This window comes from Coenobita brevimanus, chromosome 85 (genome assembly GCF_032717465.1).
Source record: "Coenobita brevimanus isolate Jiangsu-jjx chromosome 85, ASM3271746v2, whole genome shotgun sequence".
NCBI lineage: Eukaryota > Metazoa > Arthropoda > Malacostraca > Decapoda > Coenobitidae > Coenobita > Coenobita brevimanus.
Genome location: NC_137038.1, coordinates 8,076,747 through 8,101,973, shown reverse-complemented (window position 1 = coordinate 8,101,973; position 25,227 = coordinate 8,076,747). Strand labels below are relative to the sequence as shown.

The following is a 25,227-nucleotide window of genomic DNA, read 5'->3' as shown; positions in this document are numbered from 1 at the left end:
ATACAGATCAACATGAATTACATCAACAACATACACGAGGATATTCAAGTGTTTGTGTAGTATAAATCAATAAGAAAGAAATGCTACAAGATCTCAAAAGCCAATGAAAATACAACCCTTAGTATGGTGGGGGCTGGGGGTGACCAGAGGAAGAGGAGGAGGAGGGATGGGTGGAGGCGGAGGAGAGAGGGTCGGTGGAGGTGACCTGGAAGGAGGCCAACATGGGGGAGAGCATCTGTCCCAGCGGCCTGTGCGACCCACAGTCAGTGTGTTAGTTAAATGAACACTGCATTAAACACAAACACATAATAGTAAAATACCAAACAGAAGAACATTTACCCACTGAATCTGGGTGACATCCTTTATAGTTTATTCTTGCTCCCTCCTCAGGATATTATTTAGCTGAGGATAAACTTTTCTAATTGGAGGGGTTAGATGCACACTTGATAAACCCCTTCAATATGAGAGGCTTTTCCTAAGGTGAATAAAATTATCTGGTTCCAGCAAGAATACTCTAAAATGGACATCAACCAGACAGAAGGGGTTAAAACAGCAACAAACAGATATACTGATAGGTAACCTACACAAACAGCAGTCAAGGACACTAATATAAAAATCCTTAACAAATGGAATCTTGCTGCATGAGGCTAAGAAAAATGAACATTGTCTTCAGGATCTTGTGCTATACTATAATATATCTTTATATTACAAGAGTTGGCTGTACAGTATATGCAATAATTCTATAATATGCTTGCTTAATACAGTGGTAGGTGGAGGTGCTCACCATCCACTCGCTCAATGTCATGCTGCTCTCGTGTGCCTGCCCTTTCCTTTCTTCCCCCCTTCCTTCCTCTTCTGTCTTTCTTTCCTTCATCCTTTCCTCTTTCTTCAGTCTATAGGTGACTCTACACTACGTGACAAATGGTTTCCTGTACACCAGGAAACCATTTACTACTCTGGGTGGTAACCATAAAACCAAATTAGGGTGCCTAGTGGTTTAGTGGGCAATTAAGACAGTCTAATCAGACTGGGCCTGTGCAGGTTTATACCCAAGGAATGGTTGGGGCTTACAGCTCCCATAATGCCACTCAGGGATGAATGAGGCTGGTCATTCTCATCTTAAATGTCGGGACCAACTTGCCTAGCCCTGGGCTCCTACACTACTCATGGGGCAACACAGGATTAGATGATGAATGAATGAATGAATATAGACAGAAGTTAAGAAAGTATTATAAGAGAGTAAATGTGCACTAAACTGACACAAACTGTCTGCATTATTAAAATCAAAGCAGAAGCACTACAGCTGCCTTTAATCTTGCAAGGTACAGTAGGCCCTCCATTTTGGCAGGTTTATGTATGGCGGATTTGCAGGTCGTGGGAAAATTCAAAATATTTTACCCTTTATTTTGGCAACTAAAGTCTCACAATTGGCAAATAATTCCCGAGCACGAATCACAAACCACTGCTCTCAAACAGAAAAATTTGAGGCCAAATGGTTTGTAAAAAGCCAAATTTGAGATATTTGGCTTGAAAAATACCAACCTGGCAACCCTATTATTTAGCCCAATCAGCTGGGACCGTAAACAAGATATGATCACTCGCTATTTCAACAGCAAACGAGAAGTAAACAAGCAAGTCATAGAAGCAATTGAACATGTAAATGTGGAAGATGACATCGAAGAAGATGAACATAGCCTACCAATGGGTACTGGCTTTGAAGGTTTTGATGAAATGGTGGCAGAGACGGAAGGAGTGATGGAAGCAGTGATGGAGGATGGTGGAGGACAGGCCAATGAGGGGGGCCATGGAGTCGGACGTTAGCCTAACTTTGTCAGTCTTGGATACTAGTTTAGTCAATCAGTGCACCTCAGTTTCTGTTTATGGGTTAGTTTTCAAAAGATATGTTAATATACTAACTACTAATTACCTCTCAAGCTTTTTATTGACCCCTCAGAACCAATTAAAATTTTCCCCATTTAATTAAGCCCTTGGATTTAACAATGTTATTTTGGCACCAATTAGCTGCCAAAATGGAAGGCTTACTGTACTACATGGTGGTACCAGTATGAATTAATGAACAACTGGCAATAATGATTTTCACATATATACAGTATATATATATATATATATATATATATATATATATATATATATATATATATATATATATATATATATATATATACATACAGTAAGAGAGAGAGAGAGAGAGAGAGAGAGAGAGAGAGAGAGAGAGACAGACAGACAGACAGACAGACAGACAGATGGACAGACAGACAGAGAGTAAATAAACAAAGTGCATGCAGTACTGACGTGTTTAAAACTTCATCTGGTAGCTGTAGGATGTGCTTGGGAATACCGTGACCACAAAGAAACTGGCTCACTTCATCACTGAAGTTATTGCAGTTGTGTTTGAACAAGTCGTATGCACCAGGCCTGCGGGGTGATGACTTATTAATATAATGAGTTGCTTTGTGTTCATTATGGAACTTTAAAATGATCACATATAACGCGTTGCTTTGTGTTCATTATGGAACTTTAAAATGATCACAATCTCATTATAAGGTAATAATATATGTGTAATTTTTGGTACACCTAGCAGGATTCAACAAAGGGTTTAATATACAGAAAAGCCTAAACTTGTACTGAATGATCAATGAAATTCTTATACAAATGATACAACAGTAACAGATATACAGCATTATACATAACATTATTAAATTCTCTGTCATGATTATATCACATAAGAGTAGCAGCAATGAGGTAGTGTTAGAAGTAGGCTATGTATGGAATGTATTTTGTTTTAAGTAAGCCATGTACAAAGGAGAGAGGACTATAATATGACAAGATAACTTGGCAAATGTTTCTATAGTCAGACAGATGGAGGTGATGGTTGGTTCCACTAATATGGTTTGGAGTGGACGGGAACAGCTAAGAGAAGTGCTATTTCGCTTGACATTTGACTCTTACAGAAAACTTGAAGTTGGATATGTGAGAAGTACAGCAAAATGCTTCATGGTAGCAAAACTTGGGCAGTAAGAGAATCCAGTGTCTATTGGATTCCATGTAATGAGATGAAGATGGGTAGATGGGTTTGTATTACTTCATTGAATGACAAACCTGTTAATGACAAGTACTTCACTGAATGACAGACTTGTAAATGGCAGAATTATGAATAAGAAGCTCAAAGGTTATATGGGCAATGATTGCACTGGTAATGTGATCTGCAGGCATTGAAACAAGTGGTTTGGACAAGTAGAGAATGAAAGCTGGGTGAAGAGCTCTGAGAGTGTGAATGTGAAAGACAGAGCACAAAGAGGTAGACCTATGAAGACCAGGGATCTGATCTTATAAAATGACCTCAGGGTTAAGGGACTGAATGGAGATGTTGCCATAGATCATGCAGCATGGATAGCCAGCATTGGATGAATATGACTGACAAATGCAAACATGCATAAGGCTTTTCACAAAGAATGAACACCGCAAGAATTAATTTATCGATCCTATATAGGATGCTACTTAATTGCATTCTCTAAGGAGCTAGTGAACAAATCAGTGAAAGAAATATGCTTAGATGAAACTGAGCACCATTACATGGGAATGATCAGAAATGATTTTTCACAAAGAACATAAGTCAAGCATTTTTTTTTTTTTTTTACTGGAGAATATATGAACAATGTTTTTGTTGTATTAATGACTGAGAAGAAAGACCCTGAATACCTGAATGAATGAGAGACTCAGTATATGTAAGTAGGCAGGGTGAGAGTACATTATAATGAATAAGGAAAGAGGATGAGCGAGTGAGGGAATGTTTGTGTGGGGAAGATGGGACTGAACTAAAGTGATATAGATAAATGTAAGTTTAATTAATTAACTCATTCATTACCAGGATGTCTTTTGCTATTTTATTTCTGGTGCCCAAAGATGACTTTATTCAGCTTATGACAGATGACACAGCGCTGAAGAAGTTAAAGGAAATTAAGTCTAACCTCATCCACTATTGCTCGTCTGCCCTTGGCTGCACAAAATCTTCTGGTAGTAATAATAATAATGTACAGTACAAAAGATGTATGTAGGGTTAGAGGGCAGGAATGAATACGACAGAGGGAAGTTAGTGTGAATATGTACAGTATAGTATATGACTATGAGTGGGAAAAGAGTGTAAAAGTTATTCTGAACAAGAGAACTGTGAGTACAGAGTTTTAATTCAGAGATAATGAGTGACAACTGTAGTAGCAAATGTGAATGAGAAGAAAAGATGGAGAATAAATGTGTTTATGAAAAACATGAGGGAGTAAGTGCATGAATATGAAAGGAGCATGAGAGTGTGTGTGTGAGAAAAGTGGGAGATTAAGTAAATAAGTATAAAAGATGAAGAATGAGTGAGTGTATGAGACAGAGAAAAGAATATGTCAATGAATATGAAAGAAGGACAGTGGGAGTAAATGTGTGAGAAAAGTATGAGAATAAGTGAATGAGCATGAAAGAAGGAGAATGAGTGTAAGAAAGGTGGGAGTTGGACCACAGCCACCACCACTACCACCTCCACCAACACACTGACTGACTCACTCACCAGCAATGTCCCAGTCACCATCACCACCACCACACCACCACCATTTACTGTCTCCCTCAGCCTACCATCACCACCACCACCACCACCCACCCACCAATACCATTCTCAAATGCACATACACTACCAAAGCAATGTCTTAGCACACAACTCACTGCTGCTCAAGTTCTATTGCTATGAACAATATATCCATCCCCCCCCCACCCCCACCACCATCATCACTACCAACACATCAAAACTACATTTACTAACACCATCACATATACTGTACTATCATCATGACAACAACTACAACCACACTGACTGCCACAAACAACTCTGGGGAGCATATCATTTTTGTGGACATTTCTACTTCCTGGGAGGCCCCCTACAGAGGATGACTGTGAGTAGACCATCTGTAGGTTACTCTGTCCATACACCCTATATTCCTTCTTGCAGAGGTACTGGAGAGGGATGCCTTTATGTGCTGACACTGATATAACCGAGCAGCTCAATTTTCTGGTTATTTAAATATCAACTACACATGCTATATTCTTTCTTTCTGAGGTGCTGGAGAGGGACACTGTAATGTGGTGGCACTGATATAATCGGGCAGCTCAAATACCCTCTACTACTTCCTTATCCCCAAAAGGAGGATAGTGGACTGCAGGAGAAGGGAAACCTAAGTCTCCAGTTCACTGGGATCATGTATCAGATGAACCTGATGCCACGAAAACAAGATTCTCTCAGTAACCCCCCTCCCTCGTCTTCTCTTTCACCAGTCTCTTCTTCTACAACCACATCATGCACATGATCTTTCTTTTCCAGTATTATCCTCTCTCCTACTTTTAAAAATTTATTTCATCCACAGCTGGAATAAAAAAGGAAGCTTTGTGTGCATGCACTACGTAAACAGTTCCATACCAACTTCAACTATTTCTGTTGATCTTTTTAACAATGTCACATTTTACTCCTAACACACTATTCCATAAAGTTCACACCAACTGCTCCAATATTTATGCTCTGTCCTATTGATGTATGCAACTGTTCTGACAACATGACATCTATGGTCCTCCCTGCTTCTGTACAAACACAAAATACAACTCAAAAATAATACACTACGCCCTCACTGTAATGCAGACCTACACCACAACACAAATCATGCACCTCACTTTCACAACAAAAGTAATCCTTCAACAGAACCTCAACAAAAGACCTCTGGATGCACTCAAATGAAGTGTTCAGAGTCCTGCAGTCTACTGAGTTCAAGTATGATGGGAAGAGGGCTGCCAAACATCAACATCAACAGTTCTCCATAATTCGCTACTCAGGTTTCAATCCAATACAAGTTTTGCAAAGCACACACATTAACTCTATCAATACTCTTGGTACACTGAGGTATTTTACTGAAGTTAACATCAGAAAATATTGTTCAGCTGAAAGAAATCCCAGCACTCAAAGGCTTAAAAAAAATCCCAGGTAGCTCATTTTCTCTGCTACAGGTTCACCCTTGAACTGCTTTAAGGCTACCATCGGATTACATTGTTTGGCTGAGAGGGATCCACCAGTAACAGGGTTATTGCAAGATCCTCTTTACCTATTAATTCTAGAAGATTACGGTACAATTCCTCAATGGCTCTTCTCTCAACTCAGTGCAGTAATTACAGTAACACCTAAGCACCTATAACTCACTCTCTCCTGAATAGTCTGATATAAGCTGAAAAAGAATACTGTACTATAGTCGTGGCGCATGACTGAGTTGCCACTATCGTACCCTGGCAACCTAACATTCAAAATTACGTCTGATTTTGTATCATATTACACATGAATCTTATTATTATGCACGAATATATTATACATGAATATTATTATACACGAATCACATGCATCTCATATTATACGCGAAATCAGACGCACTTCTGAATGGATGATTGCCAGGGCATGATAACAACCTCAGAGTTGTGCGCCGCAATTATAGTTGTCCCATCGCAAGATGGTTAATGGTAGCAATATTGTACAAAGACCTGGGCTCCAATGACTCACTTTCACTTCAAGACAAATATCTGGCATTAGCTGGAATAGAAAACTAGAGCAGTTCTGACCATGAAAGGATAAAATATTATACAGTCTGTCCTCATTCTAAGTCAGGATGTGTTCCAAAATGCAGTATTACAATTCTTTCATATAACAGATTCTGTTCATGGTGGAAACTGACAAATCAGCTTTATAAGTGCCAATGGATCTAGAGTAGACAATTTTTATGCAATTTATTGTGGATTTCATTAAAAAAAGGAGGGGGGGGGTTGGCAAGTTAATGAGGGCATACTGCATTTGACATGGTGATGGTGATTTATAAACTTGTGGGTGTGTACTACATTGTGGGTGATTATTACTGGTAACTTGTGGAGATGTACTAACTTGTAAGTAGCCTCGCCGAGTCCAAAGATATACTCAAGGAAGAGCTGGTAGGGCACCTGGCTCTCCCCCAGCTCCTCTACGCGGTCAGGCTCTCCCAGGATGGTCCCGCCCTGAAAAACACAAAACACCAATTCATCACTGAATGAAAGTAATTATTTAATGAACATAAAGGAATTCCTGCTCTTTTCGAGCAGGGATGTCCCTGGATGTTTGCACCCTACACATGTTTTCTCAATGACATATGCAGACACTTACAAACATGGCCACTAGAACACAATTTCTACATGTATATCTCACTGTACACTCCAAAAACCTTCAATACCTCTATCCATGTGTGAAACACTGAGTGGGAATGGGTAACTTCTCCAACATCAGACAGTGGTATTCCTTGACCCTGTGGATTAGCTGCCCTTCAAGACTCATACAGCATGGTTTGAATGTGTATATCAGAGCCGCACACCCATGTCAAGTATGGGTAAACCAGCTCGAACAATAAATTCACATATTGTTCTGTACTAATAAGCCACAGATCTGTCCATACAGTACTACCTACAAAGTTTCTGTCTCAGCCATTCTTAATGTTTACAAACTGTATTATGGTGATGATGATGATGATGTTTAACTATACTCCAGCGAGAGGGGGGGAAAGTATCATCATCATCATACAGACCACCTTTCCCACCCTATGGCAGGTTAAGGAGTATCAATGTCCAGACAGCCCAAATCTGCCCACTCCAATGGGCCACACTTCCATTCCCTCATCATTCAAGCCCCCAGAATCCTGGCTCTATTTGATACACCAAAAACATTCACCACGTTCTGTAGCTTCATATAAATGTATCTGATAGAGTCAATCAAGACAATGTCACGTTAAAAAGGGGTGCCAAATCCCTGATTATGCGCTTCTTCTCGCAATATTCATCCAGCCAGCTCGATCTCTTGTCAGTCCCCTAGCTTCACCAACTTCCAAACCTCTCTTCCCCACACACTCATCCACCACATCCCTCCACCTTCTCCTTGGCCTGCCTCGCCTCCTCCCTCCTTCAAATTAGCTCAGATATACCTTTTTTACCACTCCACTGTTATCCATTCTCTCCACATGACCATACCATCTCAGTACACTCTCTTCGATTCTGGTGTCCCCAGACTTCCTCACTTCTTTCACGAATCACATTATTTTGTATCCTGTTCACTCTCTGTACTCCACATACATTCCTCAACAGTCCCATCTCCACCGCTCACACTCGTAACTTTTCACTTTCATACCACACCATAGGCTCAAGTTCATTTATTAAAGTTGGCACTGACACTCCTTCATGTAATCTTTGTGAAGCTGCAACATCAAGCCTCTGTTTCTTATCAAGGCCTTCATTGCACCAGCTACTTTTCTTCCTTGTGTCATTCTACTTCCCACTTCTTTTGCACATTTTCCTCTCATTTCTATCAATGTACCCAGGTAATTGAAGTCTCTCACTAATTCCAGTCTCAATCCATTCACTGTAACATCGCACTGGGAGTCACCTTCTCTCAATAACCATCACCTTACTCTTTTTCATCATTTTCCTCTGTTTTCTCTCCCTGTACCCAGGTATTTGAACTCTCTCACTAATTCCAGTCTCTCTCCATTCACTGTAACATCACACTGGGAGTCATCTTCTCTCTCAATAACTATTACTTTACTCTTCTCTGGATTTACTCTCACGGCACGACGCTCACAGACATCAGCAAAACTCTGCACTAGTCTACCAAGTTCTTGTCCAGTATTTGCAAGTAGTACTGCATTATCAGCATACAACAAATTTGAGATATCCATCCATCACCATTCATTACCAATGCCATCCCTCTCTCCATTACCTGAACTCATGTTTTTACTTCTTTCATCACCCAATCCATATACAGTATATACTGAACAATCATGGGGACATCACACAAAGTATTATTATTCCCTGCATGTTCCCAACCCATTCTCTGAGCACTATACAAGGGGTGTAAGCGTGAGGTTGCATCAACCACATAGCCAACTTATGCTGCATGAAGTTTAGACTATCTGGAGTTTCATTTTTCCACTAAATAATCTCCTTAATATCAAAGAACCATTTTCTGGATGGCCCCATCTCATGCACAGCACATGTGGAATACTCTGGTTATGTACTGTATATACATGTATGTGAGTATACACAATGTAAAAGATACATTGTAAATAATATAATTAATATATTCATATACAGAATATACACAGAAGCACACAAAAATATATAGAGTATATAGAATGTATTGCATTTCTTTGGTGACTGTTTTCCACCCTGAAACACCTGACAAATCTGATGCATGCAGTAAAAATATTTTTACAAGTATGACTTTGGTACAGTATTTCTTAGTGATCTTCATCTTTTCATCTTAATAATGAGCAACCATTCTCTACTCAACACATGAACCTTGATGATTCATTTAATTATTTATCTATAATTATTATGATCACCATCAACCTGCATTTTGTTGCACATCATTTGCACTTTATCACAGATCACCTTAAAACATTGTAAACAACTTTTGTATATACTATATGCTGTATATATACAAACAGATCAAGAACTATACCTATATAAACATTTTTAAAAATTACTGTACCTTAATCTGTGGCAGGTGTCTTTACTGTTACTACAAAAAGGACATGATCAAAATATCAATTCTTGCTATTCTACAATCAGTTTATTTATCTAATGCCTGATAATGCATCCTATGAGGGGTGATATTAACTACAGGATGTCCATTAATTTCTCTTATTATTTAGTTGTGGCCCCTGGCTCATCTGGATGTAAAACCAGTGTAGTGCAGTGTGAATGGCCCTTCTGCAGTTCATCATCCTCACTAGGGATAGGGAAGGAGGTGAGGAATGTTTATGTAACTGGGCAGTGGAGACACCCAGTATGATAACAGTGCCACCACATGAAGGCATCTCTCCAGCATTCATTAATCAGTAAAGACCCTACTCGCAGAAGACATCCCACCCTCCCCCACAAGCACTGCTTCATCTCTTCACCCCAAACTTGAACTCCTCATTTCAACCACTCCAGCCCCATTAGCACTATTAACCATCTCTCACTTTCTCCTTCCCCATCTCTCCACCTTATTCTTGGCCTCCCTCTCCTCCTTTCAACTATTCCCATCTCATACACCCTCTTTAACAGTTTCTTACACTCCTTCACTCCACACGACCAAACACCTTGAGTATTTCAGTATTCTTCCCATGATATAAACTTCAACATCACTTTCTTCACAAGTCCATCCACTTGCTTAGCCAATTCTCCAAGCTGCTCCATTAGCACTTCTGAAGACAAGTTTTTGCTTCAACACATCTCATTCTATAACTCTTCTCACTAATGATGTATTTAACGCTTGTACATGAAATGTGGAGGTGTACTGTGTTGGTTGGTATATATTTACTACCGAGTTGTACCAGCTGTTCCCATATCTAAAATCATAAATCCATTTGTGAATGAATGGATGTTTTTTGCCTGAACCACCTAGTCTTCTTAACTGTTCCAAATATCAGTCCTTCGGTTTGGGCCACCAAAATTTTTTTTTTTTTTTCCACTCTGTTATAGTGCTGCCTACTTCTTCCTTCACCTTTATCATTTCTTTTCTGTGTCTGCCCTCCTGTCTTCCTATTTTCTCCCATCCTTTCTGTCTCCTCTTATTACTCTTCTTTCAGCCCAGGTGACTCTACACCGCATGATATGCTTAACAGTTTTCTGTAACCTATGAAATCGTTTTTAACAAAGGGTGGTAACCATATAACCAACTTAGGGGGTGAAGTGGGGTCTACTATAGTGCCCCTGTTAACTGGCTGGAGAGATGCAAATGCGACATCTATCCTGGAACCAAATCTCTACACTTTTCCCTGTGCCTTGCTGTGGCAAGGTACTATCTGCTACAAGAATTTTTTTTTTCTTTTTTCTTTTTTAACAGAAGATGAACAGAGGAAGGAAAAACAAATTTAAAAAAATTAATCCATACACCAGATTACAGGTGACTTCCATTCATAAAAAATCTATAACATGGACTTTAACTGCTGTAGGTTGAACTTTGGAGGAAGACTATTCTGGGGAAGCAAATTTGCACGGGACTGACCCACAGGGGCAGCTGCCTGGCAGTAGTAGATAGGTCTGCTTTGCCAGGCAGACCAGGGTTGATCAGCAACACCAACTTTATTCAAACATCTACGTTTCCCCAACTTAGATTGATGTTCTCATGTCCTTCCATCTTCTCTTATATACAAATATTCTTTGTTCACTCCTTTCATTCTTGTAATTCCTTTAAATACCAGTCAAATTTCTCTCTGTTCTAAATCTTAGGGTTGGTAACTTCAATACATTATTTCCAATCTCTCAACATAAAACAGCTCCCTCAAACATGGTATCCTTGTGGCCATCCTTAGCATCATTTCCAGTGTATTATTATTATTATTATTATTTTTAATGTCATGACTGCCAGTGCTGCAGAATCTAATTTCAGTCTTAGCATGGATACTACTATCTCCCTCAAAGTCTTGCTATTTTATTTATTTATTCATTTTTTGTTCATTTATAGGGGCTCCAACATACTGTACTTGCATGCATCAGCCTTGGTCACCCAATGGTGACTCTCCACACTGCTCGATCTCTGCCAGTCTCTTTCTTCAGTCCCTAAACCCTGAGGTCAAACACAGAGACCTCATCTTTTCAGCCTGCTTCTCACCTCCCTACCCCCAAACGTTCACACGTCTCACCCTCCACACCCAGTTGTCATCTTCCACCCATATCTTTAAAAGTCACTCTCATCCTGACCATCAGTCTCCTTGTCCTACCAATAACTGTTTTATGTTTTTCCAGCAGTAAGTCATCTTGTACTGTATGGTCACTTGGGTGTTTCTCTTCCTTTCTTTGTTAATCTACTTTCTTCCAGTTGTGTGTGTGTGTGTGTGTGTGTGTGTGTGTGTGTGTGTGTGTGTGTGCGAAAATGTCAGTGTGAGGGAGGGTGGATGATGAGGATAAGTGTGTGTGTGTGTGTGTGTGTGTGTGTGTGTGTGTGTGTGTGTGTGTGTGTGTGTGTGTGTGTGTGTGTGTGTGTGTGTGTGTGTGTGTGTGTGTGTGTGTGTGTGTGTGTGAGAAAATGTCAGTGTGAGGGAGGGTGGATGATGAGGATAAGTGTGTGTGTGTGTGTGTGTGTGTGTGTGTGTGTGTGTGTGTGTGTGTGTGTGTGTGTGTGTGTGTGTGTGTGCGTGCGTGAGAGAGAGAGAGAGAGAGAGAGAAAGAGTTGGCGTGGGAGGGACTACATACCTCATTTCTCTCTCTCTCTCTCTCTCTCTTTCACCTAAGCTTGTTTGGCATCATTAGTTACGGCAAGGAAGAAGGAGGGGAAGGGGAGGGGGGAGAGAGGGGGGAAGGGGAGGGAACAAGAGGGGAGGGGGAGGGAAGAGGAAAGAGGGGGAGAAGGGGGAGAGGAGGAAAGAGGGGGAGACAGGAAGGGGACCTTGGGAAGTTTAGAGGGGGCATGGAAGATGAGAGGTGGGGAAGATGGGGTAGTGAGAAAGGGGGAAGGACGAGAGGAAGGGAAATGCTGGAGGTAGTGGTGAGAGGAGGACAAAAGGAGAATGAAGGTGAAAAAGGGAGGGAAACGAGAAGGAAGAGAGAAATCAGTGAGGCAGATTGATAGATGGATAAAGAAATATCCACAGACACACTGACAGAGACAGTGACAGATACAAATAGACAAAATGGGCAAAAACATGCACACAGACATACAAAAAAAGATACAAGATAGATTACAGATATATACAGAGGACTAGTTACTGATATATATATATATATATATATATATATATATATATATATATATATATATATATATGAGAGAGAGAGAGAGAGAGAGAGACTGCCAGCCAACAGATGTCCTGTTATTAAATAGCTACTCCTGTTTAGACGATTTTTCCACACACACACACACACACACACACACACACACACACACACACACACACACACTATAAATTTTGCCTACTCCCACAATCTCAGTTCCAACCTACCCACACAATATATTCTCCCCCCCCCCTCACTTTTAGCCACTCCCACGATCTCATTTTCAGCCCACCTTCAAGATTCCCCCCCCCCCTCTCTCTCTTCCAGACCAAAGACGAAATGAGAATAAGCTACAGTTCCATTATTTCTATTGCGTGATGCAGGAGGTACGAGTATGTTTGCATCACAAGTGGTGGATGATGGAGTAAGTCTCACCATCCTAAAAAATAAATAAATAAATAAATAAATAAAACTGATCTCACTAAAATGTCATCGTCGATCACACACACACACACACACACACACACACACACACACACACACACACACACACACACACACACACAAAAAGCCTATCTGTGTGTCAAATATGTGACAGTTCTTTCCTGTGTCTATGTGTGTTTTGATGCAGCTATTCTAAAAATGGGACAGGCTGTCCTCCTCCTCCACCTTCACATTATAACTCTTCCCTCCCTCCCTCTCTGTCTGTCTGTCTGCCTGCCTGTCTGTCTGTCTGTCTGTCTGTCTGTCTCTCTCTCTCTGTCTCTCTCTGTCTGTCTGTCTGTCTGTCTGTCTCTCTCTCTCTCTCTCTCTCTCTCTCTCTCTCTCTCTCTCTCTCTCTCACCTACAGACAGTTTTATCGTGGTCAATTACATCACAAGGTTACTGACTCTACCATTCCATCTCGCTTACCTACCTCCATACCAAACCATCTGCCAACCTTCATACCTACCTACCTACCCACCTACCAACCTCCATGCCTACTTACTTGCAACTGATCACACCTTCTTATTTACATTCCGTACTACCTAACTGTATCTACTTACTGCCTACGTAAGTAGGCAGGTAGGTATGGATATGGATTTGCAGATACGCATGTAGTCATGTGTGAATGTAACCTATTAGCTATCATCCACTTATGGCTACATTCTTATCTCCAAATCCATATCCATACCTACCTACCTACTTACGTTACTTTCCACTCTATATTCACAACTATTTACCTACTTACGTGCTATCCCGTATCAGTGACGACTGCCTCCCAACCTACCTATCTACTTACTTACCTGCCTGAAGTTATACCTGGCAGTCTACTTCCATTACTATTTACCGAATACCCTGTATGTGTACCAAACAGCCATGCACTCATATCTATCTACTTATCTATTTCTACCAGCAGACCTACCTACTAAGCAACCTCTCTTTCTCCAACTCTACTTACTTACTACCACCAAATCTACCTTTTTATCTGCCTACCTACGGTACCTACCTATCTAGTTCCATCACATCTACCTCTATCGTCCCACCTCCCTATCTACTTCCACACCTGCTGAGTTCCCGCCCATCAAGTTTCTATTTATCTGTCTACTTCCACCAATTTTCCACCAGTTAATCTGTATCCAAACACTTTAATTAGGGTCGGGGGGTTACAAACGAACTGCCTCCCTGCTACCCCGACCTCTGCCACAATCAGTTTGCCCTCCTTCCAGCTCACACCACTCTCCCTCAATATACAGTACACCTCCACCGCATCCCGCCGTCTCATCCTCGGTCTTCCTCTCCACCTCATTCACATACACTCTTCTAGTCAGTCTCTCACTCTCCATTCTCTTAACATGGCCATTCTTTTTCTCCACTATAAATAAACAGCTTTTAATTAATGGCTCCTTATCTAGGGTTCATGTAAACTTAAAGACACTCATTTCTTCCTCGTGACTAGATTAGCCCTAGAATATTGTGCTAGTCACGAAGCAATGCTGTGAGAACGACCCAGTTATGTCAGGTGAAAGAAAATCGACTAAATCCTGTTCCATCTCCCAACCCACCTCCACACCTGTCACAGTTTCCTAATTTACCCACCCACACACCTGCCAACCAAACTACTCTACTCCTACTTGGCCTAAAATTGGCGTCTCTCCATCTTGAATGCTGAGCGTTACTTTAAATCAATACTCCTTTTACTTAAACTCTGCCTAAATGGTGAGCTATAAAGAGATCAACACTATAATACTGCGCTAAATCAAGAAGGTGTTCGTTAGAAGAACGGGCGTAAATATGTTGTATTCCTCTGACACTGAGCTATAGGAAATACGCTGCACAAGGATGAAAATCTTCGCCGAATTAAAATGAATGAACGATACCTGCATACTTACACATTTACTTTTCGATCTACTTACAAGCTTCCCAATGTGCCTACCTACCTACCTGTCCCTTTGCCTACGTACCAACCTACTGACTTTCATACATCCATATTTACCCCTCATTCCATTACCTGTCTTATCTAATCACCTACCGTATCTGTCTGACTGCCCATCAATATCTATTTATCTATCTAATTATATAATATCCTTCATACTTCCAAATTTACCCGTCTTTCAGTTGACAAGCCTGGTTAGTCATCTGCCTGCCTACTGGTTACCAGGTCCCTACCTACCTACCTACCTATTAAGTGGATGCCTGGTGCCTGCCTACCGACTATAGTCTACCTACTTCCTTACTACCTAACTACCTAGTGGGTGCCTGCCTATCTACCAACTTACCTACCTGCTTACCTACTAAGTGTGTGTTTGATGTCTGTCTACCTACTAACCAACCTACCTACCTACCTACTTCCTTTCCTACCAACCACCTACCTACCTACTGGTGTCTGCGTGCGTGGTGCCTGCGTGCGGGCCACCTGGCATACACGAGGGGAGCCCGGCGACTATTCTTACCCACACTCTACACCGCCACCCTCGCTACTTTTAGATGGCTGGCGGAGGAGGAGGAGGAGGAGGAGGAGGAGGATAGAGACGAATTAAAAAGAAAAGAATGACTGGGATGAAGAGAATGTCGGAGGGAGACAGGGAGAGAAAATGTGCAGAGGGAAGAGGGAATGGAGAGGAGTGAAACGGCAATGAAAAGACTGAAGGAAAAGATTAATAGGGACGGAGAAAATAAATGAAAAGGACAGGGATAGAAAATGTGACGGAGGGAGAGAGGAGAGGAGAGAAGGAAGATAGAGGCATGGATATGGGGAGATAAGAGGCGATGGTGGAAGAATAATGAGTGAGATAAGAGCGAAGGGAGGGGAGGAAAAGGTGGGAAGGTAATGCGAAGCTGAGGAGAGAGGGGAAAGGTGGAATACGGAGGACGAAAAGGAAAAGAATGACAGGGATGGAGAGGAGAGGACAGGAGAGAAAGGTAGGCTGAGATGGGAGGGGAGGAGAGGAATGGAAGGGAGGTGAGGAAGAAAGAGAGAAAAATTATGTGAGGAAGGGTGGAGGGAAGAGGGAACGGAGTAAACAGGAAGGAGGAGGAGGAAGAGGAGGAAGAAGTAGATAGGGAGAAGTATCAAGTGTGTGGAAGGAAGGATGAAGAGGTGAGAAGGGAAGATGGAGAAGACTGGAATGGCAGGAGGGAAGGAGGAAAGGAACGTGGAAAGGGAAGAATAAGGAACAGTTATGGAGGGTAGGAAAGAAAGAAGGAAGGAAGGGAGGAAGAGGAGACAGCGAAGGAAGGATAGAAATGACGAGGGGGAAGATGGAATGAAAGATGGAAGGAAGGAAAGGAAGGATGGAAGGAAGGGAGTACTGAAGAAAGGAAACAAGAAGAATGAAGGGACATGATATGAAGAAAAGAAGAAAGGAAACAAGAAGAATGAAGGGACATGATATGAAGAAAAGACAGAAGAAAGAAAGGAGGGAAGGAAGAAGTTTGGTATGCAAGAAGTAGTAACGAGGATGGACGAACTGAAGGAATGTTAGGAAGGAAGGAAGGAAGGAAGGAGGGTAATGAACTTAGTATGAAGACAAGAAGGAGTGAGGGCTCTACTATAAAATAAATTACCACAAGTGCCACGGAGCACGAATTATCTGTTACTGCCAGGCTGCCAAACTAACGTGGACAATGAGATATCTACTTGTGCCTCTCCTACTCTCTCTCTCAAATAACACCATCCACACTAATACCATAACACCACCCACATTAACACCATAACACCATCCACACTAACACCATAACACCCCCCACACTAACACCAAAACACCCCCCACACTAACACCAAAACACCCCCCACACAAACACCAAAACACCACCCACACTAACACCAAAACACCCCCCACACTAACACCAAAATACCACCCACACTAACACCAAAACACCCCCCACGCTAACACCAAAACACCCCCCACACTAACACCATAACACCCCCCACACAAACACCAAAACACCCCCCACACTAACACCAAAATACCACCCACACTAACACCATAACACCGGCTCAAAATGTGATATCCATAGCCTACCACAATAGCCTGGATGCATAATGATTGTCTTAAGTGCTTGGTAATGTGCGTTAGGACTGCCTGGAATAAACACACACACACACACACACACACACACACACACACACACACACTATTCTGTCTGTCTGTCTGTCTGTCTCTCTCTCTCTCTCTCTCTCTCCCCGGTCCTACTCTTGTTGATACAGGAGGCTTCGTGGCACCTCCTCCATGGCGATTTATTTTCCAATTTACACATTTACATTCCTGGATAATATTTATACCGCTTTAAAAGTGCCATAATCTGCCTCAATAACAAACAGGACAACATCAAGGGGTAACTCGTAGAATAAATCGTTGAGAGAGTGATGCTACGAAGCCTCCAAAGCCAAGTAGCATATGGCCCTCTGATAGATTAACAGAAACAGAAAAAAACAGAAAACTGAACAAAAATCTACGTTCACTGGCTCCGACCACTAGCATCAACACTTCAAAAATCAACAGAACTATAAACCGTTCGTCTTCTCCTCCCGCATAAAAAAAAAAAAAAAAAAAAAAAAAAAAAAAAAAAATCCAGGCATCTTTCTTCCCCCTCCAAAAAATAAGGCATCAATCGTCCTTATTTTCTACATAAAAAATCCTCGGCACCTATCGTCCTTTTTTTAAAAAGGCCCCTTTATATATATATATATATGTGTGTGTGTGTGTGTGTGTGTGTGTGTGTGTATTTATAAATGTATATATATATATATATATATATATATATATATATATATATGTGTGTGTGTGTGTGTGTGTGTGTGTGTATTTATAAATATATATATACACTCGTACATACACCCTACAACTATTGTCCTTTCATCCTGTAAAAGAAAACAAACTCCAGTATCAACCGTCCAAACTTCACGTATAAAAAAAAAAAAAAAAAAAAAAAAAAAAAAAAAAAAAAACCGTACACGGCGAGGTCAACGCCGCCAATTTGTATCCTGTGTGAGAATGCTTTATCCTCACGAAGATCTGTAACTCCTTTCAGTTCAGTTGATGGCCAAGCGTACAGTATAGTCATATTGGAGGATCAATTTGATGACTACCCATGGAGATTTATTCCAACCTCATAATTAACGGTCACTGAATTTCATGCAACCACGACTTGGTAATATTCAGGTTATGGGAGAGGAAAAATTCCGTCAGATAAAAAGATATATACTATGTATTTTTTATACTCTAACTTGGCCTAAAACTGCCACCTCTCCATCCTGATTGCCAAGCTGCAACAACAGATTCACACTAGCCTAAGAAGTTAGTCCGAAGTGCAATGGAAAGCATGCAGAGCCGCAGCAGTCTTTTCCGCCACTGAGCTACACGAAACAAGTTACAAAAGGAGGAAAATCAGGACCAAGTCAGCGTAAAAGATGTGTTGAGTGCCATAAGGTCTTACATGGTGAGTCACACAGGGTGGCCTATATACTACACATGTCTCTCTTCAATCCCGCCGGGCGATTCCTCATGTGTTGTGAGGACGGCCCAGCCAATGTTATCAGCATCTAATCAGTATCATTTATGCATTTCTTATTCCCACTGCCTCGTCTACGCCCACACCAGCAGACTAGCCGTACCCGCAACACACACAAATATATACCGCCAGGCTAGTTTCTAATGGAGCACTACTTACGGACCATCCTGCATTCTTTTCACCCTCTGATCTTATCGTGGCTGAGGGCAAATCGTATGGTCGGATTCTAATACATATTTACGGTCACTTCCCTGTCGTAACACACTTTTTATTTAATTATTATTATTATTATTTTTTTTTTCAGGAGGAACTAGACAAACGCAGGAAAATTTTGCACTCTCCCTTCCCTTTCCCTCCAGAAGAAAACATGTAACCTACCATAATTTTTCTCTCGTAACTAAAATCTTTTCCTGTAGGGGGAACACCAGACACGGAAAAACGGTGCAGTTTCTTGTTCTTCCTTGCAAAACAATTCTAAGTTACGACAAAGAACCAATCGCAACTTTTTTCAAGAATCCCGCACCACACCGTACAAAGACCCGTTGCTGGCTACAGTTCAAGCAGTGTTGGGCATGCATGAGTAAGACTGTCATCCTAAATTGTTCCTAGTGTGGTCTAGCAAGCTTCTAACACCATAACACAGGGTAACACGCCTGCTCTCTGTGCTAAAAGCTAACTACGCCTTCATATCCAAACACGAACACGATGAGAGGTATACTTCTTTCACCTAAACTTGGCCCAGAATTTCGCCCCTTTCCAGATTATTGCATGTAACTCGGTGGCAGGAAAAAAAAGAAAAAAAAAAGCTACGTCTCACCGTCAATATCATAGCACTTTTTCACGACCAGCATCATTTTCTGGTGTTAATCTCTTGCTACAACTCGGCATTCAAGGAGAGGTGGTAAATTTAGGCCAAGATAGAGTAAAACGAGCATAGGTGTTGCCTGGCGAGGTCGACCAGGTGAAGGTGAAGGTGTGATCTAGCTGGTGTATAGACTGTCGCGCTGGGGGTAGGAATGTGGTAGTGGTGGTGGTGGTGGTAAAGAGACTGGGTAATGGCGAGTGGTGATGGTGTGGTGGAGAGACTGGGTAATGGTGAGCGGTCGTTGTGGAGATGGGAGTAATGTTGACTGACTGTGGTGGTGGTCGTGGTCGTGGTGGTGATGGTGGTAATGTTGACTGTGGTTGTGACAGTGTTGGTGGTGGTGGCTGTGGTGGAGATGGGAGGAAATGGTGTCTGTCATAGCGGTTGTGGTGGAGATAAGGGATAATGGTGACTAAGGTGGTGATGGTGGTGGTGGAGACAGGGTTCTGGTGACTGTGGCGGTGCTGGTGGGGGGGGGGGTTACTATGGTGACGGTGGTGATGGATGGGGGAATGAGTGTAAATGGTGAGATGAGGCAATTGGTTGTGGTTGTAGTAGTGATGATAATAGTATGACGGTGCTTAGATGCCAGAGTGATGACTGTAGTAGTGGTGGTCGCCGATGTAGTAGTAGTAGTAGTAGTAGTAGTAGTTGTTGTTGATGTTGTTGTTGTAGTTGTTGTCGGTGGTGTCGGTGGTGTGGCAATGTTGGTGGCTTGGTAGATAAGTAGGGTAGATGAGTAGTAGTAGTAATAGTAGCAGTAATAGTAGTGGTAGTAGTAATAGTAGTTGTAGTAGCAGATGTGGTAGTATTAATAGATGTAGTAGTAGTAGCTGATGTGGTAGTGTGGTAGTATTGACAGATGTAGTAGTAGTGGCAGTTATGGTATGGTAATTGTGGTACGGTAGATGTCGTAGTGGACACCTAACGGTGTTAGTTAATGGGCGGTAGATAAGGTAGTGGTGGTAGATGTGGCAATGGTGACTGATGTACCAGTGGTGGTGGTTGTACTGTAGCTGTAACAGTGGTAGATGTGGTGGTGGTGGCAGCTGTAGTAGATGAGGTATTTGTGGTAAAAAGAGATGCGGTAGATGTATTTGTGGTAGATGAAAGCTGTGGTAGGTGTGGTATCTGTGGTAGATGAGGGAGTTGTGGTAGGTGTGGTATTAGCGGCAGATACAGGCGAGTCACCAGCCTTGTCACTATTAATACCCTCTCAACCACTATTCTACACCACCATCCACGCCACCACAACTACCACCATCAATACTATCACAACTACCACAATTACCACCAACACCTTTACTATCACTTTAAACTACACTCACACAATCATCATCATTACTACCATAACCACCATCACCATCATAATTACTACTACCGCTACCATCATTATAACCATCACCACCACCACCACCAGTATTATCATCATCACCACCACCACCACCCCACTACAACCATAACCACCACCACCACCACCACCCCACTACAACCATAACCACCACCACCACCACCACCACAACTACCACAATTTCAAGTTACACGTTTGGCCTCTGCAGTTTTTCGGACGTGAAGGTGATCATTTCGGGCGTGAGGTGCAAATTTGGGCGTGTGGATGAAGACTCGTATTTTAGGTGCCTTGTTAGATTTCGTAACATCTCTTCCTTCGCGAATTATTCTGCACATTACACCTCAGAATCCTATAGTACGTTACTGATATAAAATATGTCGGTATTAAAACGATATAAATAACATGCAAGAGAATGTTAAGGTGCAAATATGGAAAATAAATCGCTTGGGAAGAGCCTCCCTATTAAGGTGCAAAGTTTAAACCTGGATTAAATAAAAATGAGCCTGAATGGAGGAATTTGAACGTAATTTTGTGGATCTGGGCGTGGATTTGGGCGGGAGTGCGGTTGGTTTGGGTGTGACTGGTAAACTTGGGCGGGAATGCGGTTGATTTGGGAGTGAATGCGGTAGAACTGGAGAGATTTACGGATCCAGGAGTGCTTTAGTTGATCTGGGTGGGAATACAGTGCATCTGGGCGAAATTTATTACACATGGGCGGGAATGCGGTGGATTTGGGCGTAACTTGTTTACTCGGGCGAGAATGGGATAGATTTGGGCGGGAATACGGTCGATTTAAGCGTGAATGTAGAAAATCTGGTTGAGAAATATCTTTAATATGGTCTGCAGTGAAAAATCTTGGGCGTGAATGTATATGGTGAACTGGGGGTGGCGTGAGTTTGGGCGCGAATATCTGGGCATGAATACAGTTGGGTCGGGCGTGAATAAGGCTAGACATGACTGTGAATAAAGCCAGATCTTGATGTGAATAAAGCTGGAGCTGGGTTTGAATAAAGTTGGATTGGACGTGAATGTGATAAAGCTGAATGAGATAAATGAGTGATAGATGAATGGATGAACTCGGGCGGGATTTGGGTGTGGTGTATCTCGGGCGCGTTCCGGCTGCCTGTGTAGGTGGCTTGGCACGTGTGTGTGTGTGTGTGTGTGTGTGTGTGTGTGTGTGTGTGTGTGTGTGTGTGTGTGTGTGTGTGTGTGTGTGTGTGTGTGTGTGTGTGTGTGTGTGTGTGTGTGTGTGTGTGTGTGTGTGTGTGTGTGTGTGTGTGTGTGTGTGTGTGTGTGTGTGTGTGTGTGTGTGTGTGTGTGTGTGTGTGTGTGTGTGTGTGTGTGTGTGTGTGTGTGTGTGTGTGTGTGTGTGTGTGTGTGTGTGTGTGTGTGTGTGTGTGTGTGTGTGTGTGTGTGTGTGTGTGTGTGTGTGTGTGTGTGTGTGTGTGTGTGTGTGTGTGTGTGTGTGTGTGTGTGTGTGTGTGTGTGTGTGTGTGTGTGTGTGTGTGTGTGTGTGTGTGTGTGTGTGTGTGTGTGTGTGTGTGTGTGTGTGTGTGTGTGTGTGTGTGTGTGTGTGTGTGTGTGTGTGTGTGTGTGTGTGTGTGTGTGTGTGTGTGTGTGTGTGTGTGTGCCTTTTCTTTCGTTACCCGGATTGAAGGGAGTAATGTACGTGACTTAAGCAGACTAGGCAGCCCGTTCCCTAAAGCCCTGGGTGCGGATGCTCAAAACTTTAGTCCCGGTCGTTGCTCGCCAGCTTGGGACTAAGTCATCACCTGTGTTCACAATGGCTGCCGTCTGCGATGTTCAAAACAGTATGGGCGCCATGTTGTGACGTCAGCGGGACTATCTCTGGTCGGAACTCCATCAAAATTTACGACTGGTACCAAGCAGTCCTAAAGCCCATTCAGCACGGTCGTAAGGAAGCTTTGAGCTTCTCATCAGCGTTATCTACCCCTCAAAACATTAGTTAAGGTGTTTGTAATACATTCAAGCATATAGCGGTAATTTATTATGGCAAGGATCCCAGGGAACTCTCTCATGCATGATTTGTGCTTGGTTATCGAGTTTTAAGTGACTCGCTATTGAGGCCTCTTATGAATTGTAGATGTGCAGCATAATTTTATCTCATGAGACTGTGAAAGCCTCCCTATGATGCCACATACTTGCTATAAAATGTAGGCTACTCATATATTTTCATTAGGTATGGCATGTGAACTGCTTTTCTTCTACAAATCCTCGTTCTAAGTTAGATGTGGGCAGATTTGGTATTTTTTCCGGTATATTACAGTTTAGGACACTACTGGAATTTCACATTTTAACCTCCATTCTCTGGAGTATGCATATTGAATTCCAGAGGTGTCCTAAACTGTTATTTTTTTTTTTTTTTCCCCTTTAGGGACTTTCATTAGCTCAAAATTTTATTATGACCAGTATGGGCTGTGAAGTGATAAGTTAGGGTCTTTAGGTAAGTATAGGGTAAATGTTTACAAGTGCACCTGCCTCATGGTAATGAATTTGATATAGCTCAATAGGTACATCTTGATATCTGCATCAAATCATTCTGATTCATCCATGGCAAAATAATAGTCTTTGAGATATTAACGAAAACCCACCACCATTTTGCACTTAGCTTAAAACCTAATCTAACATTACTTAACTGGACCCCACTGACCTAAAAACAACTTATCACCGTAATCATGAGGCCTTGGCTTGACAACCTCCATGCAGGTTTGGGGTTTAGGTTAGGTTAGTTAATTTAGGTAGATTAGGTTAGATTGGGGCTAAAACTTTGTTGGATGGGCCTAACGGTTATTAACAAATATAAAATCTGTCATAGATTATAAGTTAGAAAAGAAAAACATTGCTAAACAGGTCTTAAGGAAAAAAAAATCCAGTTTATTGACTAAACTGAATGCTTGAATTTAGTTTTTACGTCCGAAACATCACGTTGAATTCGACTGACAGCATTGACAGCATCAGTAACATACTGCCAAGCAGCCGCCTTCATCCTGACTCCTGTTGAGGCACTGTCAAATGAAAATTTTCCCAATATAAAGTCTTGCTTCTCTGCAACACTTGTTGCCGTACCCAGCAGCTCTGCATCAGTAAAGTTTGGGCGCCGAGGTCTCTTGGCTTTAGGTTCACCTTCCATTGTGAAGTAGGTTAGTATTAGCAGACAGAGAGCCGTGTGGCGAGTATCTAGACTGTGGCGGTGATATTTGTTGTTACCAGCATGCACGAGTTGTCTGTTTAGAAACAACCTCCTTGATTCTCATTGGGTGCCTTTTTTTGTTGCACTGATTCTCATTGGTTGCTATCAGATCACCTGGCGAACTGCCTGCCCTCTGACGCTTGATGGGACTAACACTTATACCCGCCCTACGACTGACCGCTTCTCGTTTGAACATTGGTGAGGGTGGTCAGTCATAAGGCGGGAATAACTTAAGACGGGACTAGAGGAGCGACCACCGACGGCGGGACTGAGATATGACCAGTTTTGAGCATCCGGCCCCTGCAGTCCACCGTCGACCCTACAGATGGCGCTACTCACCCACATACCGCCACTTTCTTACGATACCTTTTTCATCTTAATTTGACCCAGATTTTCATTCTTTCGTGGCTTATTTCTCGTAGCTCAGTGACAGAATACGGCAAAACAACAGCTCTACATCCTCTCCACAGAACTTCTTCGTGACTAACATCATATTCAAGTGTTGATCTGTTACAACTCGGCATTTAAGATATGGAGAAACGTTAATTTCTGAGCAAGTTGGTAAAAAAGAGGGTAAAAAAAAAAAAAAGAGCATAGTTATTACAGAGAAACGATGGAGCAGGAGAGGGACGCCTTCATACGGTGGCACCGCTAAAATCGAGCGACTCAGGTGCCTGGCTATGCAAAGGTCCCTCACCTACTTCCATATCGCCCAAAAGAAGTATGGTGGAATGCAGAAGGGCATCTGAACTCTGCAGTCCACCGGGTTCACGTTTCAGATGATCCCGAGGCCACCACAACAGCAGCAACGGATAAACGGTAACAGGCGATCCAATATTACCCCCTTAGAGTAGGATCCCCAGGCTAGGCTATCGTTGGTCAGTATATCCAAGGGTAGATGACCAGCTTTCTTCCCTTCGTGACATTATGGTAAAAAAAAAATCTAAACACTTCTTGGTAATCGAAGCTGTGTAATGTTAACCACTAGACCACCTTTCGGCA

General features: G+C 42.1%; 1 protein-coding gene across 4 annotated transcripts in view; it reads right to left on the bottom strand.

Annotated features, from left to right (window-relative positions):
• The window catches only part of LOC145410335 (uncharacterized), a 140,994-nt gene that overhangs the window by 48,038 nt on the left and 67,729 nt on the right, over positions 1-25,227 (bottom strand). For all 4 annotated transcript variants that reach the window (XM_080280470.1, XM_080280471.1, XM_080280469.1 and 1 more), the window contains exons 4-5: positions 6,968-7,077; positions 2,314-2,436 (exon numbers count right to left, since the gene is read on the bottom strand). In XM_080280470.1, the coding sequence (XP_080136596.1) occupies positions 2,314-2,436; positions 6,968-7,077 (233 nt within the window). The remainder of the gene's footprint in view (positions 1-2,313; positions 2,437-6,967; positions 7,078-25,227) is intronic.